Raw genomic sequence first — 21,803 nt, forward strand, 5'->3', positions numbered from 1 at the left:
TCCACCGATGCACCCACCACACAGCTCCACCTACACAGCTCCACCGATGCACCTACCAAACAGCTCCACCGAGGCACCCACCACACAGCTCCACTGACACAGCTCCACCGATGCACCCACCACACAGCTCCACCGATGCACCCACCACACAGCTCCACCTACACAGCTCCACCGATGCACCTACCACACAGCTCCACCGAGGCACCCACCACACAGCTCCACTGAGGCACCCACCACACAGCTCCACCGATGCACCCACCACACAGCTCCACCGATGCAGCCACCACACAGCTCCACCGATGCACCCACCAGACAGCTCCACCGAGGTACCCACCACACAGCTCCACAGATGCACCCACCACACAGCTCCACAGATGCACCCATTACACAGCTCCACAGATGCACCCATTACACAGCTCCACAGATGCATCCACCACACAGCTTCGCTGAAGCACCCATCACACAGCTCCGCCGATGCACCCACCACACAGCTCCACCGATGCAGCCACCACACAGCTCCACCGATGCACCCACCACACAGCTCCACCGAGGCACCCAGCACACAGCTCCACAGATGCACCCACCACACAGCTCCGCAGATGCACCCACCACACAGCTCCACCGATGCACCCACCACACAGCTCCACCGATGCACCTGCCACACAGCTCCACCGATGCAGCCACCACACAGCTCCACTGATGCACCCACCACACAGCTCCACCGATGCAGCCACCACACAGCTCTACCGACACAGCTCCACCGATGCACCCACCACACAGCTCCTCGGTGGAGCTGTGTGGTGGGTGCATCGGTGGAGATGTGTGGTGGCTGCATCGGTGGAGCTGTGTGGTGGGTGCATCGGTGGAGCTGTGTGGTGGGTGCATCAGTGGAGCTGTGTGGTGGGTGCCTCGGTGGAGCTGTGTGGTGGGTGCCTCGGTGGAGCTGTGTGGTAGGTGCATCGGTGGAGCTGTGTAGGTGGAGCTGTGTGGTGGGTGCATCGGTGGAGCTGTGTGGTGGGTGCATCGGTGGAGCTGTGTCAGTGGAGCTGTGTGGTGGGTGCCTCGGTGGAGCTGTGTGGTAGGTGCATCGGTGGAGCTGTGTAGGTGGAGCTGTGTGGTGGGTGCATCGGTGGAGCTGTGTGGTGGGTGCATCGGTGGAGCTGTGTGGTGGGTGCATCGGTGGAGCTGTGTGGTGGGTGCATCGGTGGAGCTGTGTGGTGGGTGCATCGCTGGAGCTGTGTCAGTGGAGCTGTGTGGTGGGTGCATCGCTGCTCCACCGATGCACCCGCCACACAGCTCCACCGATGCACCCGCCACACAGCTCCACCGATGTAGCCACCACACAGCTCCACCGATGCACCCACCACACAGCTCCACCGATGCAGCCACCACACAGCTCTACCGACACAGCTCCACCGATGCACCCACCACACAGCTCCACCGAGGCACCCACCACACAGCTCCACCGATGCACCCACCACACAGCTCCACCGAGGCACCCACAACACAGCTCCACATATGCACCCACCACACAGCTCCACAGATGCACCCATTACACAGCTCCACAGATGCACCCAGCACACAGCTCCGCCGATTCACCCACCACACAGCTCCGCCGATTCACCCACCACACAGCTCCGCCGATGCACCCACCACACAGCTCCGCCGAGGCACCCACCACACAGCTCCACCGATGCACCCACCACACAGCTCCACCGATGCTCCAACTAAGCTCCACCAATGCACCCACCACACAGCTCCACCAATGCACCCACTAAGCTCCACCGATGCACACACCACTCAGCGCAACCACAGCATCACTCAGCACAACCACAGCATCACTCAGCACCAACGCAGCATCACTCAGCTTAACCACAGCATCACTCAGCGCAACCACAGCATCACTGGTTCAAATATGTTCTTTCAATGTTTCAAGCTGTTTTCAAGCTTTCACGCTTAATTACAAATCACAAAAAGGTGTTAATATTTCACTTCTGTTCTTGGATTTTCGTCACAATAAAAAACACTGAACATAATTTTCACAAAAGTTATTTACAAAAGTTTAAGCTATTGCCATTACAAATTAAATTAATTATTTAAGTATTAATTATTTAAAAAAATTAAAAGCCATTGTTATTGGTAATATCAATACATCTAAGTCACGTAAATACAAAACACGTTGCATTACAAATGCTATAGGTGTCACATTTGCGAAAGTTATAACTATTGGCATTGTAAATGACAAAGCTATTAATTTAACTATTTAAAAAAAATAACACATAAATAAAAAAAATCATTTATAAGACCAATAGCTCAAACTTTCCTAATGCGAGCCCTATTGCATTTCCAATGCTTGTCTTCATAGTTGTCGAGGAACAGGATCTTCATTATCAGTGGAATTTAGGTTAAAGATAACTTTCTGAGAGCTATGAAGGTTCTCTCTTAGGGATGTTTAATGTGTGCTTTCATGTTACACTTTGAGCCATTGCCATTTCTTGTTCTGCATGCAGTAATCTTCTCAGGATCTTGGCCCCAATCTATTGCAAGCTGCCTACCCGATTGGGCTAACTAGGAGGACTCCCAGCTCGATCGTTACAGAAATCCAACTCATATTTGTTAGTGATTCACATTTAATAGAAACATTTACTAAAAAAAAGTCAATAACCGATAAACTCGACAAAAGAAAAATCAAGTACCACTGGCCACTCCAATTTAGGTTCAGCTCAAACTTTGCAGGGTTCACACAGGAGTTAATTACTCTTGCAGAAGTAAAATAAATTTTAGACATGTTACAGGACAAGCCTACTCCTTACTCATTGATGCAATGAGGCTCCAGTGTGCATGTGCTGGATCAGGGCCGGCACCTTTATAATATGGTAAGACAGCATCCTTAGGGCTACACCCAGTGGTAGTGCTGACTTTCTGCAAAAGCCATGAGAAAGTGAAGAGGTTGTGGCTTAACAGCTGGAGTGGCCGACTTTGAAACTGGGGAATCAAGGTGAAGTCTGGCGGGAGGCTCAAACATACTGTCATTCTGAGCAAATCCCCTAGGACCCGATTATGGCACCCCAACGCTCCCTCTGCGCCAAAGCCGTGGTCAGGCTGCTTGGCAGATTAGGAGTTTCCTCCTGTCTGGCAGGCTGATTTTCACATTCCCACAGTGGTGCCTCTAAAAATGAGTCACCGCAATGGGAACACCAAAAACAGTTACTGCACGGTATGGACTGTAAAGTCCATGTACAGTCCATGCCATGAAGGAACTGGTTTACATGCACACAAGGGGAGATATGTTGGGCCCCCCATGACCCCCTTTGTTTCCTCTCCGCCACGGTTTTCATGGAGGTGGTACCGTAGTGGAGAGGAATCTCATAATATGCTTGGTGGGACCGTGGCGGTCCCGCCAAGCATATTGTAGCCTTATGACCGCTGCGCCACCGCCAAGGAAAGGCGGTACCCTGGCGATGGCAGCGGTCCCATGGCGGTCCGACCAACCCAGTCTTAATGGGGTGGTCGAACTGCCGGTGCGGCGGTGGCAGGACCACTGCGCCACAATGAGTGGCGGTCCTCAGACTGCCAGACTCGTAATATGGCCCTTAATCTCCCTGTGCCTAATGTCCCTTTGTAATGCAACTGGTGCTCATGTAAAACACTCTGATACCTTTGGGTCGAGCTCGCACTATATGAAACTGCAAAAAATAAAATGTTTTTTCCAGTTTATGGTGACTGTAGCAGAAGGTTGAACATCTTTGCAATGTTCCTACATCTGGTCATGGTTATGCGGCGGACTAAAACCGAGCAATAGACTGGGATGTGAGTCTAAGCTTGGCTTCCCCCTTCTCATTCAGCACAGTGCGACCCAAAATTAAGTGTTATCTGGTTTACAAAGACAAATTCACAACATATTAGAAGATAGCAAGATGTGGTTATTCCATTCACTTGGAGATTCTACTGTCCTCCATATTTCTAGGGTCAGTGTAATGGTAGGGAGAATATGTAAATTGTTGGATGATGAATTGTAATTATTTAGCTGGGGTAATTGTTTTTATGATACATTAGTGCAAACCCAGTTCTGTCTTTATGTCATTGCTTTAATTAGTTATGTTGGAGGAAGTGCTCATCTGCACTGTGCAATCTACAGTTCAAGTAGGAACCAATGTGTCCTTGACCAATAATATACCTTAATTGAGGATCTTGTTTCCAAAATACATAATTAATTTGACCTCTCTCAATATGAAGGGTCTCACTCAACATACCTAATAAAAGAATATCCCCACATAGATGAAAGAACTGTAGTGCTGTATGTTTCATTTATGGTAAATACATCTCATTTGACGATATCACATAAAAGTGATAAGAAACAAATGGATAATACATTATGCTTAAGGAAATGAAATAGCATTGTAGATCTGTGCTCCCTGGCATCTGACTTTAAGTTCTGGTTTGCAGACCAGGAATGGAACACTAGGGTAGTTACTTACCACCTGTTGAGCAGGCGCTCACAGAGCTCAACAATTGTGTGCTGCACCATTGGGTTTTAATAACGGTAAGTAAATTGGCTCAATGATTTGCACCATATGAGCGCCTGTTTAAAATCAAAGTAAACAACATCTCTAGTCTTTAGCAAGTGGTGCTCATTGGTATCTAAACATATGAACCAGTTATCGATTTTATAGGCTCTTCATTTTTCTGAAATAAGATACACAGTGTGTGCCACAATTATATTTTTGACCCATTATACTTGTTTACTGAGGTGAAGAAATTCAAGTGCACACTGTGCTAATTTCTCATCCAACCACAATTTCAGTGTACTGGTCTGTGCTTATCGGTGGTTTGCTTGCAAGAATGTATTTTAGAAATGTAACTGCTTTTACTCACCCAAACACGCACCCACTAACTAATGACTATTAGGGATTCTCAAAAGTGTGAATGTGCACAGAGAATGAGGGAGGTGTATTATTTATTCCTGTGCATGTTTTATCTATGTTTGAAGATTTTTATGTGGGGTTTAATAGTTGAATAGTACAGGAGATGTATACTATTCAAACCACTGGTATATTGTGATATATATTGGTAACAAATTTAAACAAAATATTGGTTATTGTACCTGCAATAAAATACCAATAAAAATAATTGAGCAAAAATATGTTTTTTTCAGTTCATAACACACAAAAACACATTACTTGATTGTTCAATAATGAATGTAAACTGATTTTCTACTGGAGCACGAAGTGATATATGCCTAAAAACAAAGGGCATAGGAACTAAAACTGTGATTTGCTACAGTACTAATGCTACTGAGAAGAAATGTTTATAAATATGTTTTTACTTTATTGTGTTATCTAATTTAGGTACGAATCCTTGACACCAAAGACATGATCAAACCAATAAGGAAGGGGCGGTATACTTGGTACGAATTATCTAAGCTGTGGCATTCAAAATGCATGTAAATTACACCATTTCCTGCATTATTTCAATCTTCTCCAATAATGTATCTAGACTGCTCCTTATTTCCTCGATGGAGTCCTGCATTGCCAATATTTTTTTTTCATTGGATCTAATTTGATTTGTTGGATCTGCCATGCTCTCCACTTTAATTGAAAGTGTTTGTAAATTAGAATCTAATTGATGAACTGAAGGTACTAAACTGCTTACAACTTCTTGTATATTAACTAGTTGTTCAAAATACTTTTCTGTGGGTAAACTGCCTTGCAGTTGTTCTAGGTCATCTGACATTTGTCCTTGATTTGATTGCAATTCCTTTATTTGATCACTCTGACCATCATGTAGACTGTTTATTTCCTCCTGTAGTTTTTGTAATTCATCAGCTTTTTCATTGGTATGCCGTTTTAATTCCTCAATGCCATTAACGAGGGCTTCTTGTGAATTTGTAAGTTTTGTCACTGTTTCCTGAATTGAACGCAAATCATTTTCCGATTCAAGTCTTTCAGCTTGTGTTCTGTCAAAGGTATCTACCCTCCGATGTAGGTCATCTTGTCCAACAATAAAAGAATCAATTTTCTCTAACTGTTGAGCAGCAATGGAATTTAAAGATTCAATACTTTCTTCTGTACCTCTTAATCTAGATTCAAACAGTTCAATTGTATTTTTATTCATATCAATTATATCTTGTTTCTCTGAGAATAAATGTTTTTCTTGTTCAACAAAAGTATCTTTCAGTAGTTGAAAGTCTGTGTTAATTTTTTCCATGTCATTTGGGAAATGCTCAATGTTCTCTTCTACTTTCAAAACGTCATCTTTCAGAGCTTGAATTGTTGAATATTGTGCGCTTAAAGATTTGTTGAAGGAGTTGTGTTCCTCTTTAAGTAATCCTACTTCTCTGACTTTATTGTATAAAGAAGTTTCCACCAACTCTACTGCATTTTTTAACAAGTCTATTGCATTTTTGTTAGATGTCATTGATGTTTGTATTTCATTGACCACATTTTTAATCTTTCCTAAGTCGTTTTCCAATGAATGGGCTTCCTCTAATGATACAATCCTTTTCTTTATATCGCTAATTTCATTTTGACTTTGACTTTGTACCTTTGTGAATACAGCAATGTTATCATTTATTGATGTAGTTAAATCTGTTAGTTTTTCATCCACAGTTTTTTCAAAAAAAGGAACATCTCTTTCTCTGGCATTTTTGACATCCTGAATTCCATCAGAAAGGTCTTTAAGAATTTCATTTTGCATTTTCTTCAGAATAGTATCAATTCGTTTGACTTCAGCATCTGCATGTTGAACTGCTGTGTCAGTCCATTCTTGTCTTTGTTTTGTGTCTGTTAAGATTGTTTCAATATTTCCAACTGTGATTTGTAGTGAATGCACCTGAAACAAATATAAGTAATTTAAAGTTAAAAGTAAGCATTATCAAGAAACAAACTCAAATTTGGCATTATGTTAATTTGCTCAAATAATTCTTATTTTTTAAACGTTGCAAAATAATACAGAAAAGAAACATTCCCAACTTAAACTTCAGGAATCAACAAACATCCAGGTATACAAGAATGTAATTCATTCAATATTATGCCTACTACTACCCATTTAAAACAACTGAAATTGCAATAACATTTCAGTCAATCACGTAGGCACTATGGTTATAGAAAAATAGATTCTGGTTACACCAAAAATCCTTCCTCCTGAATTTCATTGATGGAAGAAAGGAAATTTTCCTATGGCAATACATAGTAATCAGTACCTAAGCAGGCATGCACTATGCTCTTTGTTCTCTGCAGCAAACGGGAAACAAAGGTGGAAAGAGAATAGGGAATTGTCAGATAAATCAAATAATCAAGACTTTGCACAACTCTGAATATTACTAGGGAAGACAAAAATGGGACTGGAAAATAGAAAACAGCAAAGAGATAGGAATGTAATCACACTAAAAAGCAAGATTTGAGATAACAGCTTCTATTTAGTGCCAGGCCAAGTTAGTCCTATGCACCTAAAGACCTATATAGAACAATATCTCACAAAAAAAGAAAAGAAGAAATTGTATTGTATTGTATTTAGGACTTATAGAGCGCGCTATCAGCCAACATGCATCCTGGCGCTAAGTACCCTATTCAAGCCATGCACAGAGAATGCATTAAAATGCCTAGCTGATAGCAACAACATTATACAGTAACAGTGGGAAAAATCCAGGTCTTTACTTTCTTCCTAAACTGCAAGAGATCTTCTGTCTGTCTACGGCTGTAAGGTAGTGTATTCCATATTCGGGCGGCTACCACGTTGAAGGCTCTACCTCCAAGTTTAGTCCTTTTAAACTTCGGTACTGTTATTAGTTTAGCTGAGGACAGGCGCAGATTTTTGTTAGGGGCATACCAATTAAACTTTTGCTGCAATGGTTTAGGCCCCATCCCATTAATGGCCTTAAAGACTACACACAGTGACTTAAACTGAATTCTCTGCGTCATAGGGAGCCCGTGAAGTTCCCTAAGAGCCAGGGATGCAGATTATCTACATGGTTTCTTAAGGGCTAACTTAGCCGCCATAGACTGACATCTCTGTAGTCTCTCAATGAGATACTTAGGGGCCTTCAGCAACAAGGCATTGCAGTAGTCCAGCCGACTCAAGATCACCATTCTAACCACTTGTGCCCTGGTTGCGTCTGGCAGCATTGGGAGGATCTTCTGTAACACCCATATGAGGGAGAGACTAGTTCCAGCGGTTTTGGTAACTTGAGATTCTGGGCTCAGTCTGTCATCAATTACTACTCCCACATTACATACCGCTTTGGAGGGTGTTAGTGGCTTGTCCGCTGACATTGGCCAAAAGTTTATCGGAAGTGGACATGGGATTTTCTTAGGTGTGCAACAGACAATTTCTGTTTTCTCTCCATTAAATTGAAGAGAGTTATCTATAAGCCAGCGTTCAGTATCCTGCATACATGTGTGGAAGTTATCCAGAGATGTTATTTAGTCCCCCTCCAGCGACAAGGTGAGCTGAGTGTCCTCCGCATAGTTCACCAAGCTGACATTGTGTGATTTAATAATAGCTTTCAGGGGACTCATGTAGATGTTAAACAAAATCAGGCTAACTGCTGAGCCCTGCGGAACACTATGCTGGATACTGACAAAATCTGATCGATACGGAGGCAAAACCACTGCTTGTTGTCTGTTTGCCAGATCGGATTGAAACCACTGAAGTGCCATACTCTCTATCCCCACATCACTCAGTCTCTTCAGGAGGATTTTGTGGTTAACCATATAGAATGCGGCAGACAGATCTAATAAGATCAGCATGACTAGTTGTCTCTTGTCTGCTCGCATTTGAACTTCATCCAGGACAGTCACCAGCGCTGTTTCCAATTCCAAGAACTTTGAGAGTGATTTACTGACCAGACGTTCTATAATCTTCACAGGGTATGGTAGAAGTGAGATTGCTCCGTAGTTTTTTAGATTCAGGGGATCGAGAGTGGCTTTCTTCAGCAGAGGTGTTACGATTGCTTGTTTCCAACAAACTGGTACAGATCTGCTGCTTAAAGACTGTTCGCAAATTTACCGAAGTGGCAGTAAAAAATGTGTCTTTAGTTCTTTCCAGATTTTATGGGGTAGTGGATCCATTGGGGAGCCTGAGGAGATGCTTAAAGCTAGCTTATTAAATTCCTCTTCCGACGGAATATCAAAATGATCCAGAATAGCTGATCGCTCTCTATCTAAACCTATCTCCTTCTGAGGCGGTGGTGGTGAGCCCTTGTGAGTGTTGCCAGGTTCTTCCACTTCATCTGTCTCAGTTGATCTGAGGCCATCAATGATGTTACTGATTTTTTCCACAAAGAAGACTGCTAACTTATCACATAGCTCCTGTGTGACAATGATCTTACTTCTTGTGCAGTCTGGATTGGAGAGATATTTAACTATTTTGAAAACACTCTTTGTTCTATTAGTGCCCTTCAATATAATATCTGCATAATAATTGGCTTTAGCCATAGTCATTTCTTTTTTATAGTTATTTCTGACTTTTCTTAGGGAAACTGTATCCTCCTCTGTATATTTTCTCCTCCATCTCTGCTCTGCTTGCCTGCAGTCCTTTTTTAAGTTTTTTAAACTTTCATTATACCACGGGCAGGCTGCAGACAAGGTTTTTTGAGATTTTTCAGAGGGACAACCTGGTCTAACATATTACTTATTTGGTCACAAAACATTGTGTAATTTTCATCCACCTGTTTATTTAAGTATCGAGGACCTAGCTCAGGGCAGGTGAAAGAGTGTTTATTTTTATAAGAGTCTGTTCCAGTCTCTTTTTCTACCAATGATTACTTTACTAGTGGTGGAGGTATTGCGTCTAAGTATAGATGCCAGAAATGTTACCAGATAGTGATCAGACCAGTCTACAGGCAAAATGTCCTCTAAGCCTATAACAATTTCCGTAGAGAAGATCAAATCCAAGGCGTGCCCTCCCCTATGTGTTGGATCTGTTACCCACTGTTGCATGTTCAAGTTCTCACAGGATTGGAGAAAGTTATTAAAGGCAGTATCTAAGCTTCCATTAGGCCACAGATTGAAGTCCCCGAAGATTATCAGTCTTGCAGGAGTAAGCGCCATATTGCTGAAGACATCAATGAGTGCTTGCTGCTGATGACTAGCTAAACCTGGGGGTCTATAGCAGACAATTCCGGTCAATAAATGTCCTTCGTGGTCCTTCAGAGAGAGTTCCAGTAATTCTGAACCCGCCACCTCATCAATATCCATTCAGGTGATATTCCTTTTGTCTTTGAAAATTACCCCAACCCCCTCTACCACATTTCCTAGGCTTATGAAAAGCTTTATATCCAAGTGGACATGCCAGCCCTAGCTCAAAGTCTGTATATCCAGATCACGTGTTTCCAAAGTTAATTGGATCTCCAGGTGGATCTGGCATTAATTAAGCCACACTTTAACTTATCCTCCTCCGTGGCTATTTCCTTCTCCCCTTGTGTTTAAGCTTGCTCATATTATTTTCGGGCTCACCTAAACTACGGAGTTGTTCGCTTGAGTAACAGAGGCGCCTGTCCCCCTTTGTACTTCTGTCATAACATGCAGCATGGCTGACGCTGTTCGCGGCTGGTTCACGGAGGGGCATAGACGGGCTTGTCTTTGGCGCGCAGCCGGCGCGCCCACTACGCGCGTCCGCTGCGTGTCTGAACTGTCATTCGGTTTTATGGAGGGTGTTAGGCAGCTAAACCGCCAACCGCCCTTCCAGGCCAGAAATAGTCCTAATCTCCCTCCATGCAATTGGGATAAACCCGCGGTGGACCGGGGAGTAGTGGCGTATCAAGTGAGCAGCCCACAATTACGAATTACAACTAGAGACAGTTTTTAAAATACAATAGTGTGCAATTTCAATTCAAATTGAGTTAAGTTAATTGAGATACACTGCAGGAAGCACAGACCAAATTCCGAAGAATGTTTTGATTTCATCCTCCCAAAAAGGCTAAATGTTTCTATTGTAACTTAGTTTACGAGTCTATGTAGTTGTCTGATCCTTGTAATTTTTTTTCAATTGACTTCCACAATGAAGCAAGGTTAAGACTGACAGCAACAAGGACACTAGTGTTCTAGGAAAGAAGAGGATGTTGATTTTATTGGTGGGAGAGGAAGTGCTCACTCAAACAAGGGGTGCTCCAATAGTGGTTCCCTGCTTTGCCATCCTTTTAACTTGTCATTCATATCTGTACACCAAAAACTGACTCTTTTACACTACATGTCCTTCCATCCACAAGCCTTGAGGAACAATTTTGCTGTAGGCCAATTCTTTAGATACAGCAGAGATTGTAATAATGTCAGTACGTTTATTACATAATTATCTTCATTGGTGGAATGGTTTAAACATCAAGCCTATCCCCAAAACAGTATCAATAGGGTTCAGAAGAGAGCTTTGAATACGAGCATTTCAGCCTTACTGGAAAAGCATCCAAAGTTCAATACAGGGTGTATTCCTGTTGTTTTTACTATTGATCCTCTATCCACTAAAATAAGCCAAATCATATGGAAGCACAGGCATCTGTTGAATGTGGTGGTCTATCAAAATGCCAAGATCTGGGTTTGTGTTTCGCCATGCTCCCAACCTGAAAGATATACTGGTACATATTTCTAAAGAAAGCTTATGGTGAATACGGTCAAACTACTATAGGACATTTTCAGTGTGGGAATGCTTCATGTGTAAACTCACATCCCTGTCCCAAAGAGTAAAATTAAGCAATTGCCGATCTGGTTTCAGAACAAGATGAATAATTGCAATACCAGCCTTGTTATCTACAGGGTCACATGTCTGTGTGATTTGCACTATATTGGTCTAATGACACGTACGATGAGCACAAGGATGCACTTCAGTACCTTAAAAACAGGCAAACTGTCAACTCGACTGGTGCAACATTTTAAGGAAGCTGGTCATGGTACACAGGACTTACAGAGGACGGTTCTAGAAGTTCTTGACCGGAGATGTATGGGAGTAAAGGAGGCCCTATATCAAAAGGAGGCATGTTGGATTTTTCCGTGTAGACCGATAAAAAATATCTAAATCTAAAGCTAATGCTCTGAACTACGCAAACCTTCTATTTCACATGTATGCGGATGATACCCAACTATATCTGAAAATCACCTCCGCAAAAGACTTCATTTTACTCAACTCTACTCTGACAAACACTCAAAACTGGCTTACTGAGAACCACCTCTTGCTCAACACCTCCAAAACAGAATTCCTCCTCATTGCTCCCCCTAATTACACTCCCAAGATTGACCTCTGGATGAAACATCTTACAGCCTTCTTCTGTTCTCTCCACATTATTGAGTTAGCTAAATCCCTTGGAGTAACACTAGACATGCACCTGAACATGCAGAATCATATCAGCAATGCAACCAAGGGACCTTAACATCATATGAGAACACTAAGAAATCTCAAACCACTCATTCCTCATAAAGACTTTAAGCTGGCGGTACAAGCTCTTGTTCTGCCTAGGCTTGACTACGGGAGCTCCTCGTTGTGTGGTCTTCCCAAACATAACTTGGCCCCACTAAGGGCTTCCATTAATGCTGTAGCCAGATTGATTACTGGTACAAAATGAAATGATCACATATCCCCAGCCCTAAAAATCTTAAACTGGCTGCCATCTGAAGCAAGAATAAAGATTGCCTGCATGGCTCACAAATCCCTACATTTCAAAACCCCCATTTATCTGGCTCAAAAGCTAGAATTATCAGGGTGCTGCAGACAGTCACGAAGTGCAAGTTCACTGTTTCTGAAACCACAGATCTCCCACAAAAAGAGAACAAGTCACAGAGCTTTCTCAGGCAGTGCCCCGAATATCTGGTACTCTCTTCCACCGGAAGTCTGTAGAATCTCATCCACCGATTCTTTCAAAAAGGGAGTGAAAAAAATCCTAATAAACAAGTTTCTGCCCCAAAAGGCCTTAGCTCTACTGTTTACCAACCTGCACTATATTTTGATGCTCTTATTGGCTATTACATAGTTCTACACCTGGGAATCCCAGTTTTAACATACTGTGCACATATAGGTAACACATTTGTTGTTGTTGTTTTTTCTTTTTATCCTACCTACCCTAAATTTGAAGTGCTCTGATACCCGATTGGGTCTTGTTCGCGCCATACAAAACTTTATAAATAAAATAAATGAAATGGTGTAGTGGCACAAGATTTGGCATTGAATTGGCGATTGGTTGTCATTTAGCTGTACAATACTGAGGTAATGGGTGGCTCTGGGTATCTCTCCCTGGACGTGAATGTTTGGGCTTACTCTCTTAGCCCTCACAGTAATGACATCAGAGGTTTACTTTCCTCTTGTTTGACAGCAACATCGTCTGTGGTACCTCTCCTTGGAAATTAATGAGTACATATATTTTCTTAGCCCTCTTAATAAAGACATTAGAGATTTACTTACCTCTTGTATGGCCTTAATGTTCCCCATGGTATCTCTCCTTGGAAATGAAAGTATGGGCCTATTGTCTTAGCAGTAAAGACGAAGTGGTACTAGGGGAGATTTAGAGCCCTGCGGGTGTTCACTCCCAACTAATATTGCATACACACAAAGAAATTACCACATCTAGAAGGAAATTAGAAACCTAGCTGAACAAAAGTATTCCTTTCTTAGTACGAAATCCTTCACCCGCCAGAGTCTGCATGCTTCTTCATTGAGATTCTCCTAATACCGTGACAGCAGATCATGGTGTGGGCTACAACTCCCTCTCCAAGAAGGAGGAGCTCTTCAGATGTTTTGAAAAATAGTAGAAGTTCTATGGAGATCTAAAGGGTGGTGAGGCAAGCAAATCGTGCAATACATGAATAAAAGTGTGATATTGGTGATTCAAACTAACTCCCAAGCAGGTGTACAATTGCCCCTATTTAGTTATGGTTATGGAGTGGAACTCATGCTCCGAGCACCCGAGAGCAGCTGTTTTGCATTGCCATGCTCAGTGGCTGTAATTATGTATCTAAAGGATCTGATAAGGGCGACAACGCAGTCCTGATAAGTTGTTATACACTTTTGACCACACTTGACACTGAAGTGTAATTCTGTGCTTTATAACAACACACATTTATGGTTTATTTTCCTTTTGTATGGCCATGATGTCCTCTGTGTTTGCCATGTTTTGTTATCTTTTTTGCCTCTATAAGCGCCCATCTTGTTTTTTTTACATACTCTCAAGATGGCGCAGCGTTTGGTTGAAGGTCCTGTAGTGCAGGTGGCCATTTTCATTTTATCCTCCTTCCAAGATGTTGCTCTGGAGGGTTGCTTGCGACGTGTGTGACTTGTGACGTGTGTGGTGCGTGCAGGAAGCTTTATTTGTTTAAATGCAGTACCGGCTGGGGCGTTTTGCTAACTTACCGTCCCCCAACACTATGGGTAAGGGTTCTGGTGGAATGTTGGTGTTTATTATGTATCTTTGTATGCAAGACCTATTGAAGAGCCTCTGGCTCATGATGCTCTGCACTTTTAGACATTTTGTAATGCCTAGCTGATGAATGCGGTTGCCATGTTTTCGGGGAGGTCTGGCTAAGACCCTGGGTAGGATGGTGTGTGTTTGCTACTCATATATGTGAACATGCTTTCTCTTTGGCATGGAGTAAGTAAGACTAGGTGACTTGGTGTTTTACTTTGAAACTACTCCCATTATCCACTGGTAGGTATTCACCAGGTGACTATGTGGTAAATATATATTATTACTGACAGACTAGTATTTTCTCTGAGTGAGCATCGCATTATTTGGCTTTCTCGTGATTTTGTTTTCTTCCCATCTCACCTCCCCCCTTCGTACGGTTCATACTTTCTCAGTGAACTATGCGTTTGTTGGACAACATAAATGTCAAAACTGTGCAAGACTGATTCTACAGACACCATCAGGATATGTTGGTCTTGGTCCCGGCTAGCTCACCGTGCACCATCTGTACCCCTAACCTAGCAAAGTAACAGGTGGTATTTGCAACTTCAGAACATGACAACCCTGACTACCCAAGGAAAGTGTGGATAAAGACTTAGAACCCTTTCGTTTGGAAACTCATTCATACCCAAAGAGAGCCACAAGAAAAAGACAGCATGGCGTTTCAATATTTATTGACGCAATATGATTTTTATGTAAAGTACGTGCACTTCAATTATTAATAGAAGGCAGCAAAGTAAAGTAATCAGCATCAGGAGCATGGTAAAGAAAATGAACAATTCAACCACTGTGCTGTTACATAGATTATATGCTCGCAAATCAGTACCGTTATATTTTGTGCTGCTATCCTACACTACCTATCCTAGTGTGTCTAGGGTGTGTGAATCTGCCAGAATCCCTGTAGGGAGATCTAACTCCCCCTGTTACCTGTGGAAAAGTGTAATCAGGAAGCCTGTCATGGTGGAGAGCTGGGCATCAACCCTTGCAGGAGTGAAAGAGGAATCAGCCGGGCTGGAATTCTGGCTTGAGGTGACCTCAACAGTGTCAGCAAAATGCTCCTCTGTCTAACAAATGAGTGATGTTGTTTACATAATGAACTTCACTCATGTAATCATGCCGAAACCCAAGTCAGATCGCTATTGTTCATTCTTTCGTGATAGCTCTGTTGCCAAGCGGACAATAACAAACAACAGCATTTTTCACAGTGAACTTCGCCCTTGTACAGTGTTCAAGGCACTCGATAATATGCTTACGAAGAAGTGTAAATGTAAGCAAAGCCATTTCAGTGAATATTATCCTGCACAGGCATGCAAGCAAATATGTGTCAAATGTCAGTATTTAAGAAAAGAAGGCAACATTAAAACGTGAGCATACAAAATGGTGGTGTACCTACTCGGACCTAATGTGATTGAGAGGAAGGGATCAACTCTAGTATTTTGAGGACCTAAATACAATAGGAAGCAGGACATTAATGTATTTGCTAAGATTTTGATCAGTCCATCACATACACCCAACATAGTTAGAGACATACACACTATTTGGATTCCTCCTACTACAACAGGAAAGAGCCAATAATTATGGAGGGATCCTGTTGGTAAACATCAGCCAACAGGCTTGTGGTGGTTTCTTACGTGAGGCACTTCCTATATGTTTTACTAACACTCCTGTATTTGAGGTGTAGTGCCCACTGGCACCATATCTTTTGCTCTACATATACACCCCAGTAGATGACTCAACTCTGAATTATACCAGAGCTAGGTTGTGTTCTAGAATTAATTTATTTAGAAGGGATCTTGTCATAAGTGACTGAAAGAAAGTTTTGAATGGGGTGATTGACAATGAAGTTTGCTTTTTTCTGATTTTCCTGAGTGGAGGGCACCCCTCAGTCTTCCTGTCCCTTGCTAGCCCTTTAGTTTGTGTTTACAACCTTACTTCCCTTCCTGACAAGCTTATCAAATTGTATGTTAGGCTTTGACCATGTCCGTGGCTACAGACAAGCTTTTATAAACCTTTAACATCAGGCAGCCCATTCCACACACAAAAACAACAGCTTGAAATCACCAGTGTTAGAATGTGCTATTCAGGGGCTGGTCTCAATGGACATAAGGCCATATTATCAAGGACAGGCGATACATTATCGCCGCTTTTATCGGCAGGAAACTGTCGATAAAGCGGCGATAATGGGCTTGATAATAGGCTCTATGGAATTTCAATCAAAGCCCATGCTAGATGTGAATACATCTAACATGGGCTTCAATTTGAATTCATTGAGCATAATACCAAGCCCATTGTCGCCGCTTTATCGGCAGTTTCCTGCCGATAAAAGCGGCGATAATGTATCGCCTGTCCTTGATAATATGCCCCTTATTTACTTGGTGCTCCGAATGAATCACCGGAACACCATTTGATGGTGTTGAGAACGTCAGTTGCCTGGAAAGTACAACGAAGTCTTTAGGAAGTGTTTGTGCTCCTATTCGCTGCAGAAGAAAGTGAAATTGAGGTGCCATTGTTAGTGTGGAACCCGAGGTCAACAGCAGTACATGATGGTGCCAGCCTGATTACACCCTTGGATAAGAAGCTTTCCAAAACAGAGAAGGAAGTGCAGAGCATTGACATTCGAGTGCCCATGTTGGAATATTATGTATCAAAATTAAAAGGGAAGGTATTTCCTCAACAAAAAATTATCTCATCTTTCACACACATGGAGTCTTAGATTGAACACATGGAGGATATACTGCAGACCAACAATTTTGGGTTCCTTGGCTACCACAATAGACTTTGGGCCAGGATGTCCCTTAGCACAACCAACCGCCGATTCCTGGACAGAGGTAATCTGAACTGACTCTACCTCATGTTTAGGTGAGCAGAGTATTGTTTTTCCACCTAAAGCATAAAAATGTTTGCAGAGATAATGTCATAGAGGAAATAGAAGGTTCTCGCGACAGAGAAAGGGTCTTGAAGAAAATGAATAACAAATGGGAGATATCCATCAAAAGTGAACACATCCTCCTATTCCATGACTACAGAGAGTCCTGAGGAGGGTATGAGCTCTGTAATATCGAATTCAGATGCTTACCATATGGCTTATTAAGGATATGGCTGATGGTCTTTGTATTTTATTGTGCCTTCTCAGTTCTGGTGTCCATGTTGCCTAGCCCCAATAGATCACCAATGTTTAGGTTTTGGACAGTCCTTCTACACCGTATTCTTGCCCACCACCAACATTCTACCTACACGAGGCCACATGAATCATCTCAGTATGGTGTGTAGATCTCGGACTAAGTTTCCATGATTCACAGTAGAATTAGAAGCCATTAAGCAGCAGAACTGCAGACATTAAACTAAATATCACCCTTCATTAATAGGGCTAAATACTATGCCTTCAAATGTATAAAAAGCCATCTTACTTGCAAAAGATGTGTGAGACTTTACAATAAAAAGCACTAAAAAAGTCAGCCAGCTACCATCCTTTTCTTATATAACTCTTTTTATTGATATTTTTGGAACATTTGAGTAATATTCATAGGCATAGAAATGAAACAGTGAACATGTGGTAGGTGCTTTTTTTTATTGGTACGACAGTTCTGTAGTAGGGGATCTCTGTGTATAGTCATAATCTAGTGAATAGTCCCGCCCATGTGCGTGGACCCCGGAGCAATCAAAAATAATCTCTTATAGTGTCAAAAAATGCAGAAAAGCATAGACACTTAAGAGAGAATTTAAAGACAGATAATGCAGCCTAAAAAGGCTACACTGTCCAGTACTTCAACTAGAAATTCCACCATAAAATCCACAAAACAGCAAAAGCCTGTACAGATTTCCTTTGCTTTCCCAGCAAAATCCCTCAGGAATGATAGAGAGAAGAACCTGGACAGACAAGCCCCATAGGCTGCCATTATGTGGCTCAAAACAGGATACTGTACCTTTAAGAGAATCTTCCAGAACCTTCTCCCAGTATCCCAGAATGCATAGCAGGTCCAACTTAGTTTCAGTTCTTTTTTCCGGCTCCTGCAAGCAGGACCCTGGAGCATTGAGCTCTCCCTTTTCAAGGGTTTTTGTTGGTGTTTTCACTAATTTCGATTTTGTGTACTTTTAAAGTACTTTGGTGACTTTCTTCTTGGATTTCTGCTCTCTTTGGCTGTTCATAATGCCTGCATTATTTGATAAATGCCCAGAGTGCTCCAGGAAGAAGGCCAAGTCAGACCCCCATGAGGTGTGTATCCTCTGCCTTCCCTCTTCCCACATCCCAGACGAGTGTGTGATCTGTAGAGGCTTCTCTGGCAGGACCCTGAAGGACAGGAGAAAAATCAGACTTCAGGGACTTGAAGAAAGAAGACTGAAGGCTCAAGGTGGGTCTGGAGGGGCTTCTGCTGCCCATGCTGAGGCCTCTGGGGGGCTCCCCAGGGGCAGGAAGTCCAGCAAACATCCGAGGTCTCCGTCTGGTTCAGTTGCTATGACCACGACGTCGAGAGGAAGGTCCACGGCCAGTTCCCGGTCTCCCCAGGGCTCTGGGTCGAGAAAACGTCACCCGTCGACGTCGAGGGACGTTTAAAGGCCGCCGTCGAACCCGGTGTCGATCTCCTCGTCGTCGCCGTCGGCGTCGAGTGGACGGCATCGGAGGGACCGGCGTCGGCGCTCGCCGTCGAGGCGTCACCGCCGTTCACCGTCGAAGACAAGGACATCGTCGTCGTCGAGGGGATCCTCGTCGTCACGGTCGCCGTCGAGACGGAGGAGGTCTCCGGCGCCGAAGAAGTCGACGTCGAGACGGTCGAAGAGGTCGACGTCGAGGCGATCAAAGAGGTCGACGTCGAGGCGTTCGAAGAGGTTGACATCGAGGCGTTCGAAGAGGTCGAGGTCGCCGTCGAGGCGTCATCGCCCGTCGTCGAGATTTAGAGGTTCGTCCATCTGGTCAGGGTCGACGTCGAGGCGGAGAAGCCGGTCGACGCCGAGGAGTGTGAAACGGTCGACGCCGAAGGGCCGCTCGCCGTCAAGGGAACCACGATCGACGTCGGAGCACCGATCGTCGACGTCAGGAGGCCGTAAGGACAGGCCCAGGACTGTGGGGGGCTCCCCACAGTCAGGACAGGATGGTGGCTCGTCGGGAATGGCATATTCCGAGGTGTATACCCCGAAGAAGCCTACTGCACCGCCTTCTTTGCCTCCTATGCCTAAGGGCCCACCTCCGAGGGTTTCGACCCCTCCTCAGTTGCCTCCTCTACCGGCGCCTCAGGCCCCGGTTCCAACTGCTCCTCCTCCCCCGGTTCCACCGCGATCGGTGTCGATGCCCCAACTCCCGACACCTCCGAAGAAGACTCCTAAGTCGAAGGTTCCTCCTAAACCCAAGACGTCCGACCCGGGGAGGCCGGCGGAGCGTCCCAGACCCAAGAGATCGAGGTCACGCTCAGGTAGACGGGACAGGTCGAGGAGCGGACGCGGATCCTCCTCGAGATCCAGGCATCGACATAGGAGGCATAGGTCCAGGTCTCGTTCTGCCTCGGGGACCCGTTCCTACTCACCTACGTTGTCAGATTCATCGGAGACGAGGGTGTCCCCGATTGATGATATTGGCACGTTCCAGGAGGTTCTCCTGCGCGGGGCGGCGAAGTTGGGGATCGAGGTTACAGCCCCTACGCCCTCAACTTCTGTGATCTTTGAGACATTACATAAGAAACACCTGTCTCGCCCCTGCTACCTTTGGTGCCAGGACTACTCGAGCCGGCGGAACAACTCTTCCTTACGCCGGCGGTGGTGAAAGCTGCGCCTTCAAGGCTCATGAAGAAATACAGGGCTCCTGAGTCGGACCCAGCTTTCTTGCGGAAGGACCCGACACCGGATTCGGTGATTGTGACGGCGGCTCGGAAGCTCCATGGAACCTCTCCTGCCTCCACCGTGCCTCCCGATAAGGAGAGCCGCTGGATTGACTCTGCTGGACGGAAAACTTGTGTGACGTCCTCTACAACGATGAAGGCCTCCAGTGACTCGGCGTTGTTGGGACGGTACGACCGTGCACTGTGGGACTCCATGGAACGGTTTGCGGACCTCGTTCCGCGCGACCGGAGAGAGGATTTCATGGAGATCGTCCAGGAAGGGATGCTGGTTTCTAACCAGGCCATTAGCGCCGCGGCGGATATCTCCCTGCTGGCCGCGCATGGATACTGCCACGGTATCAATCAGAGGCGCCATGCTTGGCTTCGGTTGACGTCGCTTAAACCTGAGGCGCAACAGCGTGTGGCAAATCTGCCGTTTTCCGGGGATACCCTTTTCGGGAAACACGCAGATGACGAGATGGCCAGGATGAAGGCCGAGGCGGAAACCCTGACGGCGGTGGGCTTGGAGAAGCCCAAAGATAAGAAACCCTTCCGCCAATTCCAACGGCGCTTTGGGTCGCAGGGTCGAGGAAGGGGACAGTCTTCTGGGCAACATCAGCAGCAGCAACAACAGCAGCAGTACAGAAGACCCTTCCAAAAACGTCAGAGGGGTAGAGGTGCACAGCAGTCCTCTACCGCGACCAAGGGCCCGGCTGGGTCTCGACCCTGAGCAGTTACTTCCCCTTCGTCCGTTACCCGCTCCGGTGGGGGGAAGCATTCAATTTTACCTGGCAGAGTGGAGAAAAATTACTCAGGACAAGTGGGTGCTGAATATTGTTTGCAATGGATACAGTCTTCGTTTCACCAGCCCTCCTCCGTCGATTCCTCCGATCAGCTCGCAGTATCAACTGCGCGAGCTTCAGGCGGAGGCCGACCGTCCTGTTAAGGAAAAGGGCGATAGAGGATGTACCTCTGTCTCAAAGAGGACTAGGTCTGTACTCTCGGTTCTTTCTGGTCCGCAAGAAGGACAAGAACGAGTTCAGGCCCATTCTGGACTTGCGACAGGCAAACAAATGGATTCGCAGAGAAAAGTTTCGCATGCTGTCGTTGCATCAGATCTATCCTCAGCTGCAACGGGGAGACTGGCTTTGTGCCATAGACCTACAGGATGCATACTTCCATGTGCCCATTGCACACAAGCACGGGAAGTTCCTGCGATTTCAAGTCGGCACCAATCACTATCAGTACACGGTACTTCCGTTCGGGCTGAAGTCTGCGCCCAGGACATTCTCGAAGTGCATGGCAGTGGTAGCGGCACACCTGAGGAAGAACAAGGTGTTTGTCTACCCGTACCTGGACGATTGGTTGATCAAGGCCTCCTCCTTCTCTGCAGCTCAAGCACACTTCCAGAAGACGTGCGTTCTCTTGAACAAGCTGGGGTTGCACATCAACATGTCCAAGTCTGTTCCAACTCCGGTCCAGTGCATACAGTACTTGGGAGCCTCCATCAATACACTGTCGGCAAGCGTGTCTCCTTCGGAAGAGCGACGTTTATCACTCCTTCGGAAGGCTCAGGCTCTCCTGTCCACTCCATCCACGACAGTGAGGACGGTGTCTTC

General features: G+C 44.8%; 1 protein-coding gene across 1 annotated transcript in view; it reads right to left on the reverse strand.

The window, feature by feature from the left end:
• Positions 1-4,155: 4,155 nt before the first annotated feature.
• The window catches only part of CKAP4 (cytoskeleton associated protein 4), a 118,732-nt gene continuing 101,084 nt past the window's right edge, over positions 4,156-21,803 (reverse strand). Inside the window, exon 2 of the mRNA XM_078678297.1 lies at positions 4,156-6,831. Coding sequence (XP_078534423.1) covers positions 5,449-6,831 — 1,383 coding nt within the window. The 3' untranslated portion in view covers positions 4,156-5,448. The remainder of the gene's footprint in view (positions 6,832-21,803) is intronic.

Source organism: Lissotriton helveticus, chromosome 1_1 (genome assembly GCF_964261635.1).
Source record: "Lissotriton helveticus chromosome 1_1, aLisHel1.1, whole genome shotgun sequence".
Taxonomy (NCBI): domain Eukaryota; kingdom Metazoa; phylum Chordata; class Amphibia; order Caudata; family Salamandridae; genus Lissotriton; species Lissotriton helveticus.